Below are 26353 nucleotides of genomic sequence, written 5' to 3'. Positions count from 1 at the left end.
CCTCTTCTTTCGCCACAGTGCTCAAGTCCAAGTCTGTTAACCTGATCACACACTCTTATGATACCAGAGACAGAGGTTACGCTCAATACACCTCTACCTGGGCATATTTAATCAAGGTGATACAAGTTTAAAGAAAGAAAGAAAGCAGAGATGGTGCTTGAGATATTCGAGCTAAAGATATTTCTGCCTAAATTCAAACTAACTTGAAGAGTCTGAGAAAAACTATTAAACTTAAAGGTCCAGGGGATTATATATATAGTCAGAATTAGAATATAATGTAATAAATATGTTTCTTTAAGTGTATTATCCCCGAAAACTAAGCGTTGTTATGGTTTTGTTACCTTAGAATGAGCTCTTTATATCTATAGTCCACTATGTTGCAGTGTCATATTTCAACAGTAGACCAGAACGGACAGGGAGGGCCCTAGAGAGGGCTATTTGCGTTTTTGAGTCTGCCATTGTGGTTAGCAACCCTTTAGGGATGAGCCAAGCAGCATTGGAAAAACACTGATTTTTAACACAAAACTGCTTCATTCTGTGTTTTTACTGTTTAAAATCACCTGGTCTGTTTGTTTTGAAGAGGAAGAGACCCCTGAGGTTAAGTCAGCTCCTGCTAAAAACCTTGTGAAGACTTGAATGTAAAGTTATCAAAGAAATAAGGTGAACACACATTAGGAGGCGCTTCTAGGAGGCCCATCTGCAAAGATGCAGCGTAGAAACAGCATAGAATAACACCGATTTTTGACTTGAAATTGCTTTATTCAGGTTTGTTTGTTGTTTTTTTTAACTGGTTAAAACACCTGGTCTATTTGTTTTGAATAGGAAGAGGCCTCTGCGGATAATTTTGCCCCCGATATATACCTCCTGAACATCTATATCTTAACTTATCAGAGAAAAAAGGTTAGCACACATTAGCAGGGACTGGGCTAGTGGCCTGTCTGTGATAATTTAAACAGGGTTGGAGAAACACTGATTTGAGCATGAGATTGCTGTATGCATTGTTTTTACAAGTTTAAATCACCAAGTCTCTTTGTTTTGGAGAGAATGATACATCTGTGGATAATTTGGCACATATGAAAAGTTTCAGCAGCAATCCTCTCCGCTAGTTGCCACTAAAAGCATACACCTGCGTCCTTTAAAGTTGTGATGCTACAAAGAAATGTAAAACAACATAAAACCAAAGAACCTTACCTCATGTAAACCTTGATGCTAATTAATAAACCAATTAAGTAGATTTCAGAGCTTATTTAAGACATACATGCATGTACTTTTTTGCTTGTGCTTACAGAGAGTGAATATGCGTTTTCGTCTGTGTCCGACTTAGACATCTTTTATTCATGCCACTGTGACTTGCAGGAGCCATCTTGAAATTACATCTTTAATGGTCATTGATCCACTCCACCCCAGGGAGCCGGGTAGCATAAATGTAGTCCCAACACAGACTTTTTAAGTAGTGTGCAAGGTTGTCAAACACTGCCGGAATGACTGAAAATGTATTTTTCCTTTAACTAGAAAACTTCTTTAAATTCTTGAACTTAATTCTTATTTTAGTGTTCACAATGTCATTCACAGTCTCATCAACTTCAACATCATCCACTCTCAAATACGCTCCAGGAGCTACTCTCCTCAATAGCTTCTTCCAGAGCAAACCTTGGAATAATGATGGCCACCTCATTCTGTTCTCCCTCACAGTAGTCAAGGACAATTACCCATAAATGAAGAAATAGCCAACACTATTTGAAAAGGTTGTTCAGTCACTGTTTGACTCTTCAGCAAACGGGCAGACTTGAATGATAGCGCACTGGAAAGTCAGCAGACAACGACCTAAAATAGTGCACGGTGTGTCCGCGGTAATAGTTCCTTGTCCTTGACTAACAAGTTTGACAACAGAATAGGGATGTGACCGCGAACGAATTTGAATCAAATCTTTGTGTTTTCTTCCTTAAGCCCCCTTGGAATAGAGTTATCGCGTAACATGATGAAGCAATAACCTCTACAGTTTAGGTCAGAGAGTATGATAATACCACTCCGATAGCGAAACATCCCCACCCTTATTTGAAATAAATATTCATTTCATCTCCTGCCTTGCCTTGGTCTCCACACAGCTCCCTCTGGTTCAGCGGTGTGTAAACAAGCGCTACATGTGGTGATATTGGCAGAGGTCTCTCTGGGTTACGGTGTGTAACTGAGATAGAAATATATCATTACTGGGTGGGGACTGAGGGGATCTGAGGGACAAAGAGACTGAGAAATAAGAATATTGGATTCCGTTCCACACACACAAGCTTATGTCCTTACATGCGGGGCTGTCTGCTCCATCTGTCTGTTTTGCTCGCACACACATATACGCAGATACACAGACACTTAGCATAGGGTGTCCGTTAACTGCATGCGAATGGGTGATGGACCGCTCCAGTGGCTCTGCCGGTAATATAATCTTCTCCATTCCCCCAGATCCCACACCAATATGTCACAATTGTCATTTATTCCCAGCATGGTCGCCCACAATCAGATGGCTTTTCACATTGAACACACCCTGATCCTGTCAGGATGATGAACACTTCAAGTGCTCTCACATACACCTACACGCGCATGCATACATTGTGTATTAACATGCCCTTTGTGTTTGCTTGCTCTCATGTTTATTTATTTTGTCCATTTGAATACGGAAAAAAGACAGCCAGAGTGGCATGCACGTAAACTCTCCAGTAGCGTGTTCCATACAGTACATAACAAGTCACACGGACTGTCAATTTAATAATTCACACCTTCTTATTAATACACCAAAGAGGACGAATTAGTGGCAGAAATGCATTATTGCTTTCACAAAGAACTAAATGTGTAAATGTGTCAATCATCATCTTGAGAGCCAACTCTTTCCTGCGCTGGACACATCCTCAATACGTCTGACAAATGCATCACACTGAGCAACGAACTACTAATTAAAAACAGACACCTACTTGTCAGGAAAGACAGGGTATTAATCAAGGAATCAATGCGTCCTTCACCTTTGAAACCAACAGGCACTTTCTATATAATTTCTATGGGTGTAGAAATAAAAAACCAATGGTGACAAGATCATAGAGGAAAAAAAATGTAGAAGGTCATTGATCTGATTTGATTAGAGGTGACCTTTTGGACTTTGTCTTCACTGTTTCAAGAATCGGTGGGGAATTATACATTTTTTTCTTCAGATGTTCTGAGAAAATCTAAATAAACATGATGACACAGATTCAATATTATCTCCCAACTCCAGTTAATGAAATGGAAAGGTACCATGTTATCTGCTTAAAACTGTGTGCAAAACCAGCATTGATTCAGACTTATCTGCTTGCTTATCTGAACCCTGGGAAACCCTAATGCCAGATAGACGGTTGATCTGTCTGGGCTTAAGTCGGGGTAGAAAGGGAGTAATGACAGATACTAAGAGAGCTTTTTAGTGAATTTGGAGGAGGCCAAAAACATCACATCCCATTGAAATTCTTGATGAGTCCAATAGCAGATCTGATAAGAATCTCCTAATCCGACATTTGTATAAAGTCTCGAAGTTTGGCTTTAGGGAAAATGTTTAAAAAATTTCTTCTACAAAGAGAGAAATGACTACATAATGCTAAGGGGTCTTGTCCATTTTGAAATTTCCCACTTTTTCAGACTTTGTAAATTTTCAGACCATTTTTGACATTTGCATACAAATAGCCAGCCTTCAGAAAGCTTACATTTATCCATCACTATCACAGCTGTCGAGTCCATTCTGCTACGCAGACATTTGAATGACTTTCCTCCGTTACACATCTCTGCTCAAAAAGGAAGTTAACCAACAGATGCTACCTATGCTTATATTATTATTTGTTAACATACTGATTGAATAATGTTACATTTTTGTTAATCCCCTTTTTTTTAGTTCCTTTTATAAATAACAAAAGGAAAATGAGCTGAAACAGCTATGTAATTTGATTTTTATTATGTCTGTGTAGCCTTGTTTATGCACTGTGTCTATAGAAACAATGTGAAACGCAGCCTTAAAGCTATGGTTTTGTTATGCAGAGAAGATAGTCACTTTACTTTTCTGATAAATACATCACTGAAAACTTAGACAAGCTCAAAGGGGAACTGTGCTCATTTTCAAAATTCATACCTATTATTCCTATGGTGTAGAACAATACAAAAACATCAGTAAACATGAATAACTCTCCCAAATCAAAAACTGAAGTGCTAGGTGCTCAAACTTGTAATGTTATGAGGTATAAAGCCTGGAGTAGCTCAATAGATAAGGAATTGGGAAATATGTGACAGATGACACTGAGACGACCCAGAGGAATACTCTGAGTATTTGGGTACATTTTCTGTTTCATAACTAAGAACACAACCATAATAATACATTTAATTTGTGTATAAAAATAAAACAAACAATCACAGAATCAGGCTCCCATTCATTGTCTTTGGAGCAGCTCCAGACTTAATACTTAATGACATCACAACTTCCTTCTCTGGTTACTGGCTTTGAGAGAAAGTGGCTCACATTCACAAATAATGATTGAGCTTTCCTCGGCCATGGGAATAACATATTGGAATTCTTAATTAAGTTGGTGTTCCCCTTTAATATTTGGTAATTTGTGATGATTTGTTTATATGAAATTCAAAGTTACTGCCACATTTCCTTTCAAACTAATTTGGTTGCGGATGTCTGGATTTGGTTCAGTTATAAGGCTCTTGGGACAGAGCTGTTTTGAAGGCTGTAAAGCACAGGCGTAGAAGAGGAAGCTCTGCAGAAAAGTGTGTGTTCAGGCTGTAATTCTTTCCTTGCTCTTGAGAATATCAAAGTTGCTAATTTTATATTTTACAAAACAGAATATTTTCCATACTGTCTTTTCTTTTATTCATACTTATCCAAGCCTAGAAATGATCAAAAACAAATTCCATACATTTCTATACTGCATATATATACACACAGTATATATATATATATATATATATATATATATATACATATAGACTACCTCCTATATTATTAGTTTCGACAACTGTTGTATGAAATATGCAGCACAAATTACATTTACAGGTTTTACCCTGAACACACTACTCATGTCCTTTCTGGGCAAAGAGCTACAACCTTGTCAGTGTGAATAATACACTGATGTAAAATTGTACAAGACCCAAATTACTGGCAGTAGTGTGCCAAGATGAAGGGAGAGAATTATAGCATCTGACCTTAATGAGAAGGCGTATCCTCTCGAGACTACCTTCACTTCAAACCACCAAGGATATCTCTGACTACCTGTTAACTTCCCGTGGTAAATTAAAAGAGCGTTATGTCCTGACTACGTTTCCATTGCCTTACAGGGAACTCTTCACTCAGCAGTGGGCCTCTGGGAGAAGCAATAATCACCCGCAGAGACACAATAAGCCTGTAAGGAAAAATCTTCACACTGCTAATTAGTGTATATTCTACCTCTATAAGCTTCATATTGCTCAGAAGGGCGATATGAGGAAATATAAAGTGGAGTGACAAACATTTAATGAGTAAAAGATTGATAGGATTACTGTTTATAAAAGTGTAACAATGGCAAGAAAGTGTTCTGTTTCATATTAATGAATGATAAAAGTAAAAAATGTTGGAGGTTTTGTCAGTGTAAGTGCACATTAGGATAGGAAGACTATTAGCAGATAGCATGCTGATTTACTCAGTGAATCTGCCCTGAAAACACCATCACCAAACCCATCTGTCCATCCATTTAAATAACTGTAATTTTATTTTAGCCTTTACAGAGACAGTGCATTTATCAGTTACAATGCAGATTGCAGTGTGACTATTCATGGCATATGTCCCCTCAAAGTACATCTACTAAAACTTCATGTTTTTTGCCCTTGATAGACTTAGATTATTATCCTCTGTCTGACAATCTTAAGGAAAGGATCCCTACAGAGACAGACCTTTTGTTTTGTTAAAGAGTAAGATCCTTTTTGTTTTACCAGAAACAGCCCCAAAATCGCTAAAGCCACCAGACTCTATTTAAATAAAACAGTCATTTTAGCATTATAGTGAACCCCAGTAATGAGCCTGAAAACCCAGAAAACTGTTAGCATTTCAGCACCTCTGGATCCCTTGTCTCAAAGTCATTGGGTTTTTGCATGGGGTTCTGGTTAGAAGCCTTAAATAAGATCTGTGGTTCACACAAGCTTCAGAGACTTTCACGCTTTGTTCTACAACATAAAATACATCTGTAAATACCCCACACCCAAACTTTGAAGCTTTAATGTGTCTTAAAAAAGATGGTTGCTAACAAGTGGCTAAATGAGACTTAATGTCATCACCCCAAAGCGCACTGAACACGGTGTTGCAGCCTCGTAGTGGTGGTGACGGGACCGTAGTATTTTCTATAGCCTAAAATTAGCTCTTTACTTCTCCTGATTACATTTAAACTTCAAAAATCATTCAATCATCATCATTAATGAAGATTGTATTGCTAAATAAAACATGTGAGTCTCATGAATGTTTGTTACCGCAGAACTTATTTTCTGCAACAAAACGTCATCCCTGGGGTACTCAATAGAGCTAGCATACAGTATTTTCTTATCTAACTGGCTGACTTAGGGGTTTATTTTAACCAAAGCAGAGTTGGTGATTGTTGGAAGAAGAACCAATATGGTTTTTGTGAGTTGACTTTGAATGAAGAGTTTTCTATGATGATATAACTGATATCTGAGTCTGGTGGCTTTGGAAACAGTGATTTCAGGGCCTTTCTAGTTAAACAAAAAGTATTCTATTTTACAACGTATAACAAAAAGTCTGTCTCTAAATGGATCCTTTCTATTATGTTATCAGATGCGTCTTTGAGTTACTTTTAAAAGTGCTTTATAAATAAAATGTGCACATAAAGATATTGTAAAACACATCATACACCAATTTAACACGACCTAGTCAGTATTGTTGGTGATAGCAGAGAAGCCAACACCCACCCTAAAAAAAAACCAACTAAAACTAATAGCAGAGAGAGAATATGCAAAGTTGATGAGCAAAAATGTTGCATGCTTTGGCAAAAAAGCGGTTTATTAATCCTTTGTATGAGCAGGGAAATAAACTCTGTGAAGTCTGTGTGTGTGTTTTGCATCCCAAATAGGATTTGACTTTAAATTTTTCTACATCTAATTGGGCGTTTAAGATGTGCAACACCTGGCTGCTTGTTATTCTCACAACTGAGTTTCAGTGATCTGTTGGGTTACACAAAGTATTTGACAGAGTCTTTCCAAACCTGCATTGTTTCTTTGGCAGTTCTAATATAAATAAACTCGTGATTCTCAATCGTCTCAATCTCTTTGTTTCCACATGCATTCATTTAAATTAGAAAAGGGTGATTTGCATTTTGTTATCTGCCTTTAATCTACTTTGTGAAACAGCATAGAAGCCTTCGTAAAAAGTTCAGCAACGGTGCGGATGATCTGTGACAGTGTGTCCCAGTGGGTTGTTCATTTTATTTGATACAGAACCGCATCTATTTCTCTCTTCCTTGTTTCATCATTTCATGTCCCCAGCTCTCTTTTCTTCAATATTCTCTCTCATTTTCTCTCTCTCTCTCTCTCTTGCTCTCCCGTTCAAACAATTACAAAGCGGATGGTTCATCAAGTAGAACAGAGCAGGAGCAGGGTGGAAATGAGGTGTGTAGTCCAGTCAGTGTGATTTAGAACAGCCCTCTGATAACAAGGAAGGTTAATGTATCGGTCTCAGGCCAGAGGACACATGCTGAATCTGCTCTATTAGAAACAAGTTGTTCGGAACAAAAATACACCATCGAGACATCCGCTGCAGCAGTTTTATGGTGCTGGTTTTATGAAAAAGACTTTCTGCCCATTTTTAAAGTATTGTAAAATGCAAATTCATTTTTTCTGGCATATTTGTGTTCTGTTTGTTTGTTACAAAGTGTGGACTGAGCCATGCTGAAATGTGATAATCAATCATTTTGAGTGTCTAACAACACAGTGGACATGGGGACGACTCCAGACAACATTTAAAACTGTGGGCTTAATAGAGTAGTAAAAGGTAAATTTTGTAGTGGATATATCTGAATCAGCAACATCACTAGTAACACAAAATGATTAAACTGATCTTTTAAAGACTATTCTAAGCAAATACATTACTTCACTGAGAAAATGCTAAGCATAACAAATATGTTGTCTAATTAAACAGGAACAGGTTTAATTTTGTTTCTAAAAATTAAAATGCCATGTTTTAAAATAGCAAAGATGAAACCATAGACATGCTGTCTGTATGACCAAAGCAGCCCCCTCCGGCACTGAAGAATGTGGAAGGGCCAGAAACTGCAGGATCTAAACAGGTCTATGCATTACTCACACTGTGTTTGTATACCCATAGCAGTGATGCAGATGTGAATAGAGATACAGACGTTACACACCTTTGACCTCCTTCTCATTCCTGAACCAACGCAGGTCGGCGGCGGGCTTGCTGCCCTGAGTCATGCAGGTCAGAGTGATGTGGTCTCCCTCCATGGCGGGCTTCGTCAGGCCATCAATCTCTGGTTTCTCCGGCACACCTGAAAGACAGAATAGGAAATCACAGCAATGGAACTACTTCACACACAGCAGTGTGTCATTATGCAACAATAATATTGTCATGCCTTATTGGAAATTCGCCTCCAGTGTGCGCTCCTGCAGGGAGATTAGAGAGCAGACTACAGAGCAGCATGCCCGAGCAGTGTCCTGCTTGAGAACCGATCAGGGAGGATTCATACTGACACAGCGGTGGATTGTCTTTATTACCGGTGGACTGTCCTCGTCTTAAAGGGTCAGTTCACCCAAATTACAGAGAAACACATTTTCTCACATACATCTAGGGGCATCTTGCCATGCAGATAGTTTGAATGTTTTCTGGCCTAGGTTGTGAGATATCTGTCTGAAAAAACTCAAATACAATAGAGGTGAGTAGAGTCATTTTCACTGGAATGGTTTCTATTTATCTTCATGGTTAAGAGCAAAAAGTGTAAGTTAAAAAATATGTTTTTGTGTGTGTGACTGTGGATAAGCAAAGGCCTGTGACCACAGAGGAGACCACAAGGTGGTATAGCAAATGCTAATTATTAGCCTTTCCTATAATGAGTGTTTTAAGTGTGCAGATTCTGCCATTCTAATGTCAATGAGCAATAAGTCTGCCTCAGGCTGAGTGACTGAAAGGTCTGTCAGTCAATACCATTGACTGACTATGGCCTCGTCTGTCTCCCCACCTCCTGTAAGGTTTATTACCCAGACTCAAAGATCCTCCTGTTTTCTGTTTAAAACCTTTTAAAGGAACAGACTTCACACACAGTCCTAACAATGGCTGCTGCTTGGCAGATACAGTATGCATTGAGATCTATCCCTACTCATCTAGCTTTACATTTTCCTATGCGAATTTGTTCAGTGCTTTTCAAGTGTCACTATATCTAACTACACAGTATGGTTTGTGTGCAAGTATGTGAGTGAGCAACTGTGGCTTGACTCAGAGAAGTATTTGATTCTTTTTCTCCGAAACTGAAAGAGAACAGATCAAATACAATGTTCATCTTAAACAGTCACGTTCCCCTCGGGTGGCTGGCGGCTGCTAATCCTTCTCTTTTCATTTGTGTGTGTGCATGTGTGTGTGAGTGCGGAGCATTGTGGGTGTGCACGTTTCTCTGCTCATTTGTGCGCCATGGATTTGAACGTGCAGTGTGCATATTTGTGTGTGTGTGCACAACTGTTATAGCACGACAAACACCGTTTTCAAGACATGAAAAAGAAATGAGAGCTTTATATCTGATGGAAAAAAAGAAAAGAAAAATGGATTTTCCTAATAATTATTTTGGTCAGAATTTATCACACTCCTATATTTCTCTCCATATCTAGAGAGATCATTTCTATTCAAAGTGATTTAAAACCAAAATCAAAGTCAATGACTCTTGTACTAATAACAACAACTAAATGCGGAGCCTGTCATGTTGTGCATTTTTAGCCAAGCTGGTGGCATTTCTCTGGGGTTGGCAATGTCGATTTGTCATTCGATAAACTGCTTTGATCCAGACTGAATTATCCATTGGCTAGATTGCCATGGAATATTTTACAAGCATTCATGACCCACAGTGGATGAATTCCAATGGCTTTGGTGATCAGCTGACTTAAAATCTCTTGGACACATTCAGCTGTTTTTCAGGGTGAACTGTAATAATTTTGGGGACTCCTTAAATTTTACATGTAGTGCCACATCAGGTCAAATTTTTTTGTCCAGTAATTTGTTTTATCAGGTAAATAACTAAAAAATATCCTCAACTTGTCTTAAAAAATTAAGGCAGCCCAGACACTAATGTTTTAAGTTGAAACAAATAGCTTATTTTTACAGTGTGCTTAATAAAGGTGGTGATTGGGGTAAATATTATAACTGCTATTCTTTATGTTGTTGGTGTAGTCACTGAGAGCATGTTGGCATCCTGACATTAGTATTAAGCTCATGGCACCGCTCTGCTGGCACACAAAGTAAGTCTTGTTGATGTTTATGAGAGGCTCAACAAAATATCAATGCACTTGTTGTGATAATGTATTAATTCTTAAAAACACTATCAATTTTTAAAGGTCCAGTGTAAAGGATTACAGGCATCTAGTGGTGAGGTTGCAGATTGCAGCCAACTGAAATGTCTTCTGAGAGATTTGTCCGTTCTGTACATGGCGGTCTCCTTAAAACACAACCCTCTCCCAACATAGATATAAACATTTAACTCTGAGGTAACAAAAACACAGTGATTCTTGTTTTCAGGTGAATATATACCACTTAAAACATGTTTAATATTATAAAATATGTCCGGCGTTAGATGCATCTGACTCCTTTACACTGGAATTTTAATCAATAATTTCCACGCAAAGGTTCATGGCGGTGGTTTACTTTACTTTGTGTTTAAAACCCCTGATCACTAGATTGCAGTGCTGTATTCTATCTTTAGCCATTTGACTATTTCACTCCAACATAACAACATATCGCTAGCATAAACACTGCCTATGAAAGAGGCGAAGTCATAAAGGGCGCACTGCTAGCATTGACAGTTTTTTTTTTTTAAATATTCTTTTTAAATTGCAATATATTGCAATATATTGAATAGTAAACTCTGTATCACGATACGTATTGTATCGGCAGATTCTTACCTTCAAATATGACCTTAGAGTTCATATTTGAATAATTTTAGTGATTTATGTATAACTGTATTTACATTGTTTTAAACGTTCTGTTTGTGGTAACAAATAAGCACATTTGTATTTATTCACCACAATATTGTTGAGAAGATCTGAAAAAGAAGCTAATTTTGTTGCATATTTATTTAACAGCTTTTTTTTCTCCAAATCATTGTTAATGTTTTGTTGTTTTCATTCCCAGCACTCTGTCCCTGAAACAATGGCAGACAAACCAGGCCATTCCCAGACCATTTGGTATGTTTATTAAATCTCCCTCTCTGCTTCCTGGCTTGCACCATTAACTATTGTTCAGTATTGCAAAAATAATTTTCTCCATATCCTTATTGAGCAGTAGCCTTTAATGTCTCTAATTCTCTGAATGCTTGTTAACACAGAGAGCCAGCTAATGGTCCTGGAGTGCACTAGGACATCTATTAACATTAGCAAAAACTAATTGGCAAGATAATAAGCCCAGTGGCAGGAAATGAGACAATGTTTGTGTGGGGCGATGATCACACAGCACAAACATTACTAGAGGGCCAAACACTATGTTTTTATTTGTCTGCAGATGCTGGCATTAACAACACGCTATTTATAACCAAAGTCTATTTGTTCATTTATGTTTGTCTTGAAGGAAAAAAACAAAACAAAACCATAAATTGTTTAAACTGAACCATCAAACAAAAAAACACAACTGGAAAGCACACAAAGCTTAACCTCCACCAAGGTTGCACAATTATCTAGAGGTGTTATTGTTGTAATAATGTTTTGAAATTAACACATGCAGAAAATGGAATACACATGATGATAAAATCATTGCATATAAGTGCCAAAGTTGTTGCTTTTTGCAAGTGATGCATTGTTAAAACACCTTTGAAATAATCTGGAAACTGCACAAATAAACTACCCAGTTTTCCCCTGGCCCCTTGCCTAATGTTCCACCTAATTCTAGTGAAACCTTTTAAGATTTTTTGGCCAACTACCGCTATTGGCAACATACTATAACTCACATAGTTGGGTCCATCTTATATTTGGTGATGAATTATTGTTTTAAGGTCTAAAACATTTTGGCTTGAACGGTCATTATTAAGTAAATGCTGATTGCACAATGTAATGGCTATAGCAATGACACCATTGGCTTTTAGATTGGTTTTCTGCAAGCCTTGCTTTCACTATGCAATTCTGTCTGCAACCGAGTACGATCTCCTGGGAAAATGAAGGCTCGACTCACAGCACAAAGGAAGAACAACCATTTCTTATGCCAAAACAGGAAGAGGATAGTGCATTTGTTTTTTCCAGTGGCTTTTGGTAACTATCTGTTACTAAAAAGTATCAGTCTCTACAGTAACTATACCTAGTAGTAGCAATGGCGGATGGTGGAACAACTGGAGCAACTGTGGAAAATCTACCATGCAAAAGAAAAAGCACACCATTGCTATAACCTCTAAGGAAAACCAAAAGCAATCTGGTTGTCTTTGCAACAGCAGCGCCGTTGATAACAGCACTTGAAAATGCCAGGTCGGTAAAAGTTGAAAAGTTGTCTGTTTCCACTTGTGAAAGAAGTGTCCACAAGAGTCCACAAGTGTCACGATAAGCTATTACAGTGACCAAGCATGCACAATAACTGGGCCTCTACTATGAGTGGAATACAGCTATCATTAATGTTGTTAAATACATTTGCGCTTTTCAACTGTGATGTGAAAAATGTCCACTTTAAAAAAAAGCTTCTCTTTGACAGCATTCTGCATGATTGACAGTCCTATGGGGAGAGGTAAGTATGTTTAATAAAACCATTTTTTGAACCACAAACACCAGCCTACATAGACCATAAGACACTGCATTCATAACAAATGTGAGTCCAACTCTTTTTTTTTGCTGTTTTCTTCTCACCAAGCTACAGCTTTTGCTTTCTCTAGGACCTGTTGTTCAAAGTAATATTCAGGAATGTACAATTAAAAAAAACAACTAAAGTACAGATATGTACAGAATAATCTTACATAACAGGGTACTCACAAATTAACATTTTCTTTTAACCCTTTAATGTCAAACTAAGTTTTAAAGGGGTTACGCATTAAATACTTGACTTAATATGAAAAATGGACTTACCTAAAACAGTCAGGTAGGCTTTGGCTGTTCTGACAGGCATGGTGAAGAGAGAACAGGTGTACATGCCTTCATCCATCAGCGTGACATCACTGATGCTGATGGTCAACTCCGACCATGACGCACGCACCAGCTCAATCCTGTTGTCCCTTAAAGCTGGGCAGAGAGACAGACAGAGACAGTCAGAGAGTTAGTGATGACACACTAAAAACTGTTTGTTGCTTGATGTCCATTCTCTATATTTATTATTATTATTATTAAGATACACTTTGCATGCACACAGTCACATAGAAAGAGGGAGAGTAGGACAGAAAAAGTCGAGGAGGCACACTGAGAGACATCAACAAATGCAAGATGGCAACAGCAGGGAACTGCAAATGGAAAGGAGAGATCAGTGCTATGTTAATCTTTGTTGTCCCCCTATAGCTTTATGCTAAACATATTCATATTATTGACAAAACCAAACAAGAAACAAAACAAAAAGCAACACAAAAAAACAGTGCCATCTTAACTAAGTGGTTGTATGGTCACTGCCATTGCCAAAATGTGTGAGGCTCATTTTTTTTCCTACTTTGAAATAAAAACAGTAATTGAGCCATTCAAACCAAGCTGTGAAGCGTTAGTAATGTATTTATGAATAGATTTAAATGCATGCACACTCAAAAATTGTATTAAAATGTGACCTCAAAACACAACATTCTGTTGCATCTGAAAATCGCAAAAGTATACCAGTACAGTGACCCATACTCGTCTTCTCAAGTGGAAACCCTCGTAGACATTTTACTTATATGAAAATGTAATCTTCCAAAAGACATAACGGGAATGGAAATCAATACTGCAATAACAGGCTGAGAAAAAAAGGCCTAATGAGAATTTGGCAAGATGTGAGAGTTGAAATGGATTTGCTGAAATTGGATGGCTCTTTGAAAGATACTCCAAGGTCTTCAAAGTAGACTTCATATCTGTGATACCGCTGGGCAAGATTTCAGAATGTGGTGACGCCTTAAAAATGACGTGATCCATTCCAAAGGGGTACATTGTGATATACAAAACAAAACTGGCACAAAAGACTGTTTTTTACATTTAAAGAAGAGGATTGTTGAGTGCGATAAAAAGTTAATTCACTGTGTTTCTGTGGCCTTGGCTGCTTGAGAGATTTATGCAAGCCTTCATTTTGCAAGTACAACACCTTTCTACAAACCTTATATAATATGAGCACACAAGGCTACTTTACTTTCACTCTCCATCAAAGTGACTCGGAGAACACCTTGTTCAAGTGCTGTGTGTGTATGTATGTGTGTTTGTGCATGTGACTGTTTGGCTTCGAGAAAAGGAGGCATGATTATTTGTGTACAGGCATTTATATGTTCTTTCATGTGAGGCCACATGAAAGAACACCCTTATCTTATGGTAATTTGGGAGAAATCATATAAAAAGTAGAACACCCTGGTTTTTGTAACCTCCCTACAAAGATTTGAAAATAAAGGCCATTAGACGGTCGGTTTATAGAGTACTTAAAAGAGTGAGTGGCTGGCTGAATGGAAAGAAACGATACAAGAGTTATCCAAAGAACTGAAACTGTGTTTGAACATCATAAAGCTTTAAAACAGCATTAAAAGTAATTTTTCTTTCTTAAATTTCTTCCATAACCCACAACACTCGTGAAACTTTTTCTCAAACTACAATGCAATTTCTAGTTTACACTGTACATCCAGCACTTGATCAACTAAAAATCTACAAAATAAGTTGAGATGCACTGATTGTGATCTTTTTGGCTGATACCAAGTGTTTAAAACATCAATATGGCCGATAACAGATAAAGATGTTTTTTGGTTTTGTTTATTTTGGTTTTGTTGTTAATAATTTTTCTTTTTGTGCCAGAAAAAAATCTTCAACTAAGCCGTTTTAGAGTCATTCAGTCCATTACACTACCTAGGAATAGGTACAAATTCAGTGGTACACATCTTATTAAAAAACTTTAAAAATAAACTTCTTTTACAAAAAAAACATCTTTTAAAAATTGCTTCAAAATCCTTGTTAGTATTCTACTATTACAGTATTATATATCATAGTTCCCTCTCTACTATCCATTTTGATACTATACATTTGAACACATCATGGTAACGTTATGAATTACTTCACCCAATACTCATTTTTATTAGTCTTTAAATGCATCACGATGTAAGTCATGCAACCTCTGTGAGCTGTTAATTCTGACCACAGATTGTTTACAGCTAATGTTAACTAGCTTTCCTTCTGCCAATTTCAAGTTGGATTTGTTCACAAATCGAGTGTATCCCTTGACGCGTCAGTAATGGTTTTTCTAAGTCCCTTCATCCCAAAGGCATTCCGGGGAAGATCTCTGTTCATCTCAAACATGTTTTCTATTATCCCTGGGACAAAAGGACGCTGTCAGTGTTGTGTGTCTGTCTAGCATGTCAAAATTGATGTGACGCAACAGAAAAATTTTGGCTACTGCCATTGGTGAATGTCATCTTATTTGCCAATAGCAGTAAACAAGGTCAACATCAGCCAATACCGATGTAAAGCCAATAAATCTCTAGGTGTTGTTGCATCCCTACAAAAAAGTATAACAAAAAAGTGTGTTGTTTATCAAAGAGGTCAATTGTAGTTACAGTTAATTAACTTTGAAAAGAGCTTTTTAGTAACTTGTAATTGCAACAAGTCTGAGTCTTACATTTGACTGATTGAATCAATGCCGACTGCAACGGTATCTGTGTTTTTACCCACTTATGGTTGTAATTTGTCAGTCAGTGCTAAATGTCTATAGCCCCTGAGGTGACAGGAGGTGAAAGGAGGTGTTTGGCACATAAGCTCCATTCTTTTTACAGCATCAGTATGCATTGCTGAAATGATCACAGAGCTGACAAATGCAGGAAAATGTCAGCACTATCTCTTGTCATTCGGTCTGCCAAGGGATGGATAGCTTTGCTTTGCCGGTTCCACGCCAAACACCTACAGTAAATGGCAGTAGAGTTGTAATCAGTTTGGCTAAACGACAGCTGCTTGCTTTAATTTATTATTGCATTTGTTCTGTCCCTTGCAACACTGGTTTATCTCTACATGCTGTGAACTGAGCCTGTGCAGGCGTGACACGTTGATATGAGCACATGACATATCTTTAGGCTTGGCACTGGTGACAGGACATTCCTATTTCTATGTGTGTATGAGTACACATCACTATCAATGCGAGACCACCGAATTAGGTCTCACGCACTGGCAATTCAGTTCAGACCTGTCCTGAAAACATCTGTCATGCAATATGTATACACACAAATGTATACATCTTGTAAAAAAAAAAAGAAAAGAAACTAAGACAAAGATCAGATTATTTAGACTAATTCTATACAAAGAACAGATTCTCTTTGCCTCTGTATTTCTCTCTGTCAGTTTCTCTCCTTCCTCCTACCCTCACAGACCTCATTCTGTCGACTCAGGCAGCTCCACTAACCTGTGAATGTGTACAAGTTAAACAATGCCTCTTTTCAACTGTTGTCTTATTTGCTTTGGGCAAGGAAGAATGAGCAGGCAAATGTCAGAAAACACATTTACTGTTGCTGGCTTGCTGGCTGTTGCAATGCAGCTCTGCTTTCTTCCTTCCCCGTCCTCAACAGAAGTTGTTTGCGTGAGACTGAGGGACGTGAATGGATAGATGGTTCTTTGACTTCAAAAGCTGTGATGACATTGTATCCACTTTCATAATGAGAGGGCCTCATGAAGACACGACTGAAGCAACTCAATGAATAATGGTAATGATCAAAACTTGTCAGTCATTACCTGCACGATACAGCACTGAGCACAGGTAATAATGAAAATTTTCCAGTTTTATTGAATCTGAAGACTGATAAGAATCTGGGTTTTGTAATCCAATCATGCTTTAAGTGTTGTTTCTGCATTTGTTCTGTGGTTACAGGCAGAGCTTAAGATAGTTTTGATGCCAAAAGGCTTGATCATCCTGATTCGCCTGGAGGGGTAGTTTAAGAAGAAAACAAAAAACATTTAAGGTGTTGTTCGTAACCATGAAATCATTATATTGCTGGTAATTATGCTATTAGTACAGTTAAAATACTGGAAAACAACCAAACACAATTTTGTTCATTTAATTCATTAAACTTGATTTATTCAAACATATAAAAACCAAGATTCTGTCATTTGTGCACTTGGAAGACTTTGCAAATGTCCACCTTACAGCCAATGCTGGAGATCCTAAAGACTATGCAGTACTAAGAATGGAGTGAACACACGGACATATGCATACATTCACATTATTTAAAGCATTTTTCTATTACCCTAAAAGTTCAATTAATTGCAGGGTTTTATTTTCTTCAATAACTGAAATCCAGCAGTGTGTATTTGGGATAGATATATGGGACAGGCCTCTAATTCCTTTTGCACAAACTCCTGCTGAGCATAGATGGGAAATACTGTCAAATTGTTTATTTAAATCACATGGATATTGTATACAAAAAATAGGCTATGAAATAACCTATCAGTTACAAACCATTTGATGTATCTCTGAGACAGAACATTTTCTTCACCAAGAGAGAATGACAGAACCCCAGTTAAAGTGCAGTCTTCGATTGATGAACAAAGTTGGCATACAGTGAGTGATGGACTTCACAAGACAATAACCACAACTTTGATGATTTTTTTTTATGAAAAATTGTTTTGATTCTTATGACTGGTAGACCCTTAAGCACTAAAGTATAGAAAAAGTAATTGAGGAATGGACATATATTTGGACATGTATGGCTGCTTCAGAGATAAGGAGACGCCCCTTTATTGGTCTACCATGCCAGTAAATCTGAACATATTATACTTCAGTGCTCATGATTTTGTTAAAATGAGATTGAAGATTAAATTGTGAAGAATCTTACAGAGCAAACAATGTGTAGCATATCCATATTGACAAAAGTTTAAACATTTATATTTGTTTGTACAATCTAAGCAGCCAACTAATGTAAGCCAAAGTGGGTAGCCGAGGACGTGGTGGCCTTTAAAAAGTTTAATACATCCAAGGAAATTCAAACTGAACTGCTTTGCAGTGTCAATTGCACCCAGAATTGGCGTGTAATTGAGACCTGCATTCATTTTCTTCGAGAAAGGATGAAGCCATACCCGGCAGGTATAAGGAACTCTGCATTTAATTGTGGCTAGGATATAAATTGAAATTTTACGGTAAATTAGGGCTGTGCATTATATTGAGATTTGAGACATGATACCATATCAGATTTGGATATCGTGATATAAGTAAGTGTTGTCATTTCCAGGTGTTAAAGGTTGCATTACAGTAATGTCATTTTTTTGAATTTACCAGACTGTTTTATCGATTGCTTTTTCTAACTGAATCATTATATCCACATTACTGATGATTATTCATCATAAATCTCATTGTGTAATTATTTTGTGAAAGCAAAAACAGTCAACCCTACAATATTGTCCCAATATCAATTTCAAAGTATTGCCCAAAAATATTGTGAAATTGGATTTTCTCCATATAGTACAGCTCGACATTAAATGTACAACAAAGACCTTCACATTTGTCACCCTTCTTCCTAGCAATGTAACCACACGTCTCTCATCCGACGTCCAGTGAAAGGTTGGATATCGACAGAGAGAGCAGCAGGGAGAAATATATCCTTTGCTTTTTGTCTGCGATGGTGCTGCAGCTGCCTGCCATCCATTAGAGACCATTAGTGTCGTCAGTCCGAAATGTGTTCATGAAGGACGACATCAGCGACAACATCAAAGAGTAGCGGATTTGTATTCCACAACAACTACTTACCAAATGCACAACCATATTTTTTGCTCATTTAGCCCTTATCTGCGTCTCTCCGTGTACATACAAAAAGAGACAGACAGCAAAGCTGCACTTGTCAGCATCAAAGTTTGATTTGTTTCTGCAACAAATGGTCAATACACTTCTGTCTATTTTGCTGCTTAAGCACACAGAGCTTAGTTTGTGTGTGCGTGAGGAAGAGAAATAGAAAGAGTTGTCTTTCAACTTCTGACTGCCTTAATCTCAGCAGAACTAACACGGAGTACCTTGAGACGTGACGATTTTATGAGTTTGCCAAAGCAGATACAGTTAGATATTCAGAAACCCCAGAGGGGGTGGAAGGATTCCTCTTCTTATTACAAGGGCTGATGACCGTCGGCTCAGAGGCCGTGTTGAGGTTCCCTTGAATGCAGCCATGACCGATCAGATAACAAGAGTAAATGGCATATAACACCAAAGCCACAAGGTTCTCCTTTCCCAAACAGTATATTCAAAACGTAACAGAGCACAGAAGGGAAAAGTCAGCTATATCTTTAAAGAAAAAAATCTGCAAAGGATGAGAAGAAAGGCACAACTTTGAAAAGGAAAAGAGAGAGAGAGAAGCAGCACAGAGAGAAGGTCAAAGATGTCTTGTTTCTTTTAAATTAAAAGTGACATTTTTATTCTGAGGGAAAACGTTCAGTCAGCCGGTGAAACAGTATTATTGAAATTATGATTACATTCAATCATAATCTTTGACCCATTAATGAGTAACAGGTTAATAAAATAAAAAAGTGTGCTCCTTCAAATAATTTCCTTTAATTTCTCTTCTTTCAGGGCAACATTTCACCTGTCCGGATTCAGCAACAACAACTATTTTCTTCCATGAAAGATGGCTTGCACTTTATATAATCTTTTTCGTAACAGTATGCTAATTTTATTTCCACATTTGCAAAACACACAGCATTGTATCTTGTAAATCTACGGCTATTTGACAACCCATGAATACCCCACAAGCAGAGTCACAAAAACATGACAACCATTTTCACCTGCTCCAAACACAAAGTACCATTTATGGGGTCGACTTTGACAGAAAAATGGCGAATGCTATTAATACCTGTTTCATTTTGATCACTATTTCCCTGTGATGTGAGGACAACACAGGGCCCCAAAACTATCCCCAAAATTTGTCAACTTTGTCATGCATCATTTGGTTTGTGTAGCCCTCAACAACTAAAAGGAAATGACTCCCCCAAGTTTCAACAGGGAACCAAACTACAGGTGACAAAGTAAGTCCAAAAAGCATTTTCCAGCTCAACATGACGGAACCTACGTCTATTATCACACACAGCTGATGGTTTTGTAATTCATCAGTCTTTGCCAGAGACTCAATAAAATTGCAGCACATCACCGTGCAGCTACATGTGTTATGGGGTGCTGTGTAGGCATTCAGCTCACACCCACATATCTAAATTGGCTGCATATCGAGCAGCTTTCCATAGCTACTCTCCATCATTAAAAGCAGCAGGTAAGGAAGGTGCAGACATGTGCAAGTATAAAAGGTAATTACATTTGTACAATAAGGGTGTACTTATTGTTCAGTCATAGAGGATGCATGCAGAAGCAAATAGTTGTGACTCCAGACTCACTCACCTTAATCCCATCATGTTTGCACTTTTCACGTAGTCCCTTTATTGTCAACAGTCTAAAAATATTGCAATACCACTACCCTGACAGTGACAGCGACAGCGACATCAATAGAGTACTTCATTTGAAATAATCCTTCCACATTTTATATATTTATTTTCATCAGATACCACAGAGGTGTAGGGCAGCCGTACTTTTGAACATTTTGCTCGTATCTTGGCAAGCTGAACTGCCAACTCTTTCAAATACATCATGCCCGACTTCACCACACCTCAGGTTGTACAGGTTGTAGTTGCCGCAGCAGTGGGCCAATCACACATCTCATTAAATTGAAAAATGCTTACAGTTATGGGCTGCAAGCAAAACCATACAAATAATATTTTTTTCTCCAAATACAAATTTTTTTTACATAAATCAATGGGTACGAGCACAGTTAAAAAATGACCTAGATGCAGGCAAGCAAAACTGATTTCTTTTCTGAAAAAAATGACACATTAAAATGAGTGTGTGCATACTTTAAATGTTAAAATAATTAATATTATCAAGCATCAGTTGACAGGATTTTTTAAAATTGTGAAAGCCTATGGCACAAACTGTGCTCCTCATCCTGGCAACAAACACAGCCAGTGGAAAAGTTTTCCATGGCTGAAAGTGGGATTCAAGAAAGAAACTCAGCTTAAACCAGAGACTGTGATGATATTCTTTTTCTGCACAGCAACCTTGTCATAGTGAGTAGCAACACAGTTGGTGATTGATTCTATCAAACAGGCTACAGTTAATTATGATTTGTATGTTATGTTCAAATTCCGCAAAAAAAGTTGTCAAACTGTAACACTTAAAAGTGAGTGACTATGTGGCCTGAGTGTTTAATTAAGTTGGCTCACAGGACTTACATCCATCCATCCATCCATCCATTACATCACATGGAGGGACTGAAGCCCATGCCAGCTAACATTGGGCGAAAGTTCAAGACAGGTACTGTGGACACACTATCACAGGACTGAGACATAGGATGGGCAACATTCATGCTCACACTTACACCAACCAGCAATTTAAAGTCACCAATTAACCTAACCTGCATGTCTTTGGACTATGGGAGGGAGCCGGAGACTCAAAAGAAAATCCAGAACATGCCATTTTCACATAAAAGGGCCCCAGTTGGCAACGGTGTTCGAAACGGAACCCTCTTGCTGTGAGGCAACAATGCACCACCGCACTGCCAGACTGACTTGGATATGATTGAATTGGTTCTCTGTACTGATCTTTGCAGGTGCAGGTTTGCAAAACAGGATCATGCAGGACTCTAGTGTTGTTGCATATATTACTTTGTGTCTGGTTATTTCAGTCAATACCAAAAATGTACCAAGTACCGATACCCAACCTAATTATTTCTGTTTCCCTCCTGCCCTTTCCTCCTTCAGCCTTTCCATGCCCCCCCCCCTCCTATCCCTTCTCCCTGTCCCCTCAACTATCCAGGGATAGTATGTATTAGTATAGAACCTTGGCAGGCGTTTGCTCATTCAAGTGACACACTTTTATAATGAGAAAAGTGCAAATTTCTGAATATACATTCAGCTTTCTGTGTCTGGATGTGACTGTTCTCTTTTCCCTGTCAACAACCCATTTGGAGTCTTGAGCTTGTCTGTGTGTGTGTGTGTGTGTGTGTGTGTGTGTGTGTGTGTGTGTGTGCATGCGTGTGCAAGCGATGGGGGGAGAAAGGAAGAGAGAGAGAGAGAGACAAAGGCAAAAGAATGCTATGTTTATTGAATAGCTTAATGTATATTCTGTATCTGAGCCATTCCTCAACCTCCATTACCTGTTATACCTTTCCGAAGGTACGCTGGCTTTTTAAAATGTAAAATGTGCCACTCTCTATACAGTAATTGGCTTGTGGAGATTTTTCTCCAGTGACAAGAATGATTTCCTTTCATCAGTTTCTACCTGCCATGCCGAGTTCAGTGGGACACCTCCACCAGCCCTACTTCATTAAGTCCTTGTGAGAAGCGGGTCAGCATGGAGACAGCTCTTGCCTATAAACCCTGTTTTGCAGAGGGATACATTTTACCCCTCCAGCTCCAGAGTAGAACAAGTACCTCGGTCTATAAGGAGTATCATATTTTTCTAGGATACCTGCTACAGCTATCCTTCAAAAAATGACTTTGAAAAGCGTTTTAAAAAAAAAAGTGGACATTGCTTTAGAGCCATCATTTCCAAAATCATTTTGATATTGCGAAAAAAAGAAATCCTCAATTCTATTATAAAATATGGCTCCCCAACTCTATGCTCCAGAACTTTCTCCCGGAAGAGAGAAAGAATAAGCCTGCCACTATGTGTGAACTAATTATTCCTATTTGCCTCAGGTATTTTTCTCTACACCTCGCAGATGATAAGTGGCTCTACTAATAAAGGCAGTAATAACTGGATCTGTTGCTTCATTTGACAATGTAGTCTTTTCTCGTCCCAACCCGCTTTACAGCAGAAGAAACAAAGCTGACACTTATCTGACACCAGTTTCTCTGATCCACAGCAGCACGCACACACTCAGTGACAACTCTGCTTTTAATTATTGTACCTGTCTGCAACCTCTAAATACAATGCAAAGCAACTAGAAAAAGATTTTTTTAATCAAAAGCTGAATGTTGCACTCAAACAAAGATGTGTGCGAAGTGAGGTGGCAAAGAAAGAAGATGCAGAATGCTCAAGGTCAAAGAAAAGTTTGCCTGTGTCTTTCAGAGGTGATAACTGCGTCTGAAAGCTCACATAAAATGCCTCCTTAATTCCTCTCCTTTATCCCACCAAGGCCTACATTCCATCTCCTTTTTCCTCTTTTTCTTCCACTCATGTTTTATGGTGCTTGTCTTGGGGAGAGGGGACTTGTTAGGGATCTTTGGAGATTTACAGTCAAGTTTTTTTCTATCAGAGAGAACACCGTACCAATCTTCAGGCCGATATGAAAGGATGTTTCATGGAGGCACTCTTCCAGGAAATAAAAAAAAAAGACAGCTGTCTCAAAAGTTTAACTTTCCTGCTAAGATTAAGTTTTGAGAGAAAGTTCTGCTATCTGTTTAATAAAAAGTCTGTCAGGCATTTCTTATTTTGTTATTTACTTTGGAAAACTTTTAAAAGCCTATCCCCTAAATTGCTCAGGCACAGATACTCTGAATGCATCAAAGCTTTCATGGTTGCATACTGGGGAGGTGGAATGCTTGACATTTCACACGCACACACACGTATATGTGCACTTACACAAACATGCGCTCACACAGCCACAAAACAGGCAGCAAATTGATTCAGACAGCTGAATATTTGACATCTGAGGACCCGAATAGCTTCATATTTAGCAGCTCGGGGGGCTAAAAAATGAGCAGTTGGCCCTTAGCTGTTCACCCAGAACACTAATCTTAATGTTTAAACAGATTCAATCAATCTGCAGATGGCACAGCGTAGGCAGAGATGTCCACCACAGGCAATTTTGCAAACAACTTCAACATATTACCGCTCATACATCAAAAAGCTGCATATACTCTGTGGTGGAATGTAAATCATTATACTCAAGTACTGCACTTGAGTATGATTTTGAGGTACTTTTACTTTACTCGAGTATTTCTATTTTGTGCTACTTCATACTTCTATTGCCATACATTTATTTGACATCTTTAGTCACTAATTACATTAGACTATTAATCCAAAATATAAATTAACTAATAGATTATGATATATTCCAATAGGTTCAGCAACCCAGCAGTATATAAAGTAATTTAAATTAGCTCTACCAGCTTTACCAGCTTCAACATTACAGGGATGAACACAATAGTTGGAATGCACGATTATATCAACACGTCATTGATACCGATACCGATATCAATATTGGCTTTAAAAAATGCCAACATGCTTTTTCCTCTATTCACTCGATGGATGAATATTACATACATTGAAAAGCATTGTATTATATGTGTCCATCTGGTGGTGGGCCATCACCATATCAATATATAGATATTGGTCTTGGTTATTGGCCAAATAAGTTGTTATATATCAGGATATTGTATATTTCCAATATCCTGCATCCCAACACAATAACATTAATCCAATAACATAAAATATATAATTCTGAAAGGGCCATTTTGCATAATAAGTACTTTAACATTTGGTACTTCAAATTTTATACTACTACTTCTGTACTTTTACTTCAAGGTCCAGTGTGTGGGATTTAGTAGCATCTGTAGCGAGGTTGTAAAACTGACACGTACTGACACTGTACTGCTGTACTGCACTGTAAACATGGCAACAGAGGACCCTGTCTATTTGTTAATATAAACAGCTTATTCTAAGGTAATGAAAACACAGTGATTCAAATTTCAAATATGTTTTAACTATTGATAACATGGTTATGCACATTATATTCTATTGCTACCAATAGATGCCTCTAAATCCTACACACTAGACCTTTACTTTTTTTGAATGCAGGACATTTCCAGAATACTTTTACACTGTGGTATTGCTAATTTTTCCTTAAGTAAAAGATGATAATAATTCTTCCACCACTGCAGATGGTATTTATGGTCCAAAGCATGTGCATGGTGCCTCAGGAAGTTCAGACTGAGGGTAAATTCAACATGTCATTGCGACCTTTTCATGGTAAGTTTGTCCTTTCCATAAAACAGCATGAGCCAAATCCAATCTAACTCAAGACCAAAAATGTATCCACAAATTTTGCATTGTTAGTGGAAATAGACATTTTTTGCTTAATTTATCCTTATGACGTTAATGTCGATTGCACAATGTAATGGCTGCAGAAGAATGACTATCGGCCTCGCTTTCACTAATTAATTCTGGCTGCCAGCAGGTAAAAAAAAGGCTTAATTTACTGAACGAAGGATGTGCATCAACAATTAGCCAAACCAACAACTATCGGTAAATATCCATTACCAAAGAGTATCAGTGTATGTCAGAGAGCCCATATTGTCATGTAGTAAGTTTGTTTGTCTATTGCACGTGTTTTGTTTGCTTCATTCTGATAGTAATTTACTTTGTCTCACCTAAGTGATGTCATCAGAGCTGCCGTGTTAAAAAGCCGGTCATCTATATAAACAGATGTCTGCATTTGAATATAGAACATGCAGGCTACAGGAAAAGACTTCAGTATTGGAAGTGTTCTGATTTCTGTTTGTAGTCTTAGTAGCACTGACCGATCATATTTTGAGCAAGCTTTGGTTGTATGCAGGTAAACAGTCCATTGGGACAGCAAAAGAGGTGAAACACATTGACCTCAGTACAACCTCTGCATTCACTGGCTATCATCTGATGATGATTTAGCTTATTATTGGCTTTCAGATTTATCTGTATTCATAGAGAGATAGAGATTAACGCATTTGTTGTGTGTAACTGTTTTAAGTTGCTAATCAAACTGTAAACAATGAGCAGCGCACAGAGGAGGAAGTCTTTGCCCCAATGTCCACTGGCAACACTGGAACCCAGAAATATTGGCCATTACCCCGAGAGGCCATATCTTTGTCAGGACAAAGCGCATGGGATGTGCAATCAATGGGTCGGCGTTATGAGGTTTAGTTTTATGTTTGTTTGAGGTGATTCATGTTTTTCTCCACAATCTCAAACAGCCTTAGTTTACTGCTGTGCATAAAT

General features: G+C 38.0%; 1 protein-coding gene across 3 annotated transcripts in view; it reads right to left on the bottom strand.

Moving 5' to 3' along the window:
- Positions 1–26353, bottom strand: part of LOC121952341 (cell adhesion molecule 2) — a 262122-nt gene that overhangs the window by 38505 nt on the left and 197264 nt on the right. For all 3 annotated transcript variants that reach the window (XM_042498955.2, XM_042498956.2, XM_088088351.1), the window contains 2 exons: positions 13291–13443; positions 8409–8546 (listed from right to left, as the gene is read on the bottom strand). In XM_042498955.2, coding sequence (XP_042354889.1) covers positions 8409–8546; positions 13291–13443 — 291 coding nt within the window. The remainder of the gene's footprint in view (positions 1–8408; positions 8547–13290; positions 13444–26353) is intronic.

The sequence above is a fragment of the Plectropomus leopardus genome, chromosome 15 (genome assembly GCF_026936395.1).
Source record: "Plectropomus leopardus strain MGB_pleo_1.0 chromosome 15, ASM2693639v1, whole genome shotgun sequence".
Taxonomy (NCBI): domain Eukaryota; kingdom Metazoa; phylum Chordata; class Actinopteri; order Perciformes; family Serranidae; genus Plectropomus; species Plectropomus leopardus.
This window is presented reverse-complemented; position numbering and strand designations above follow the sequence as displayed.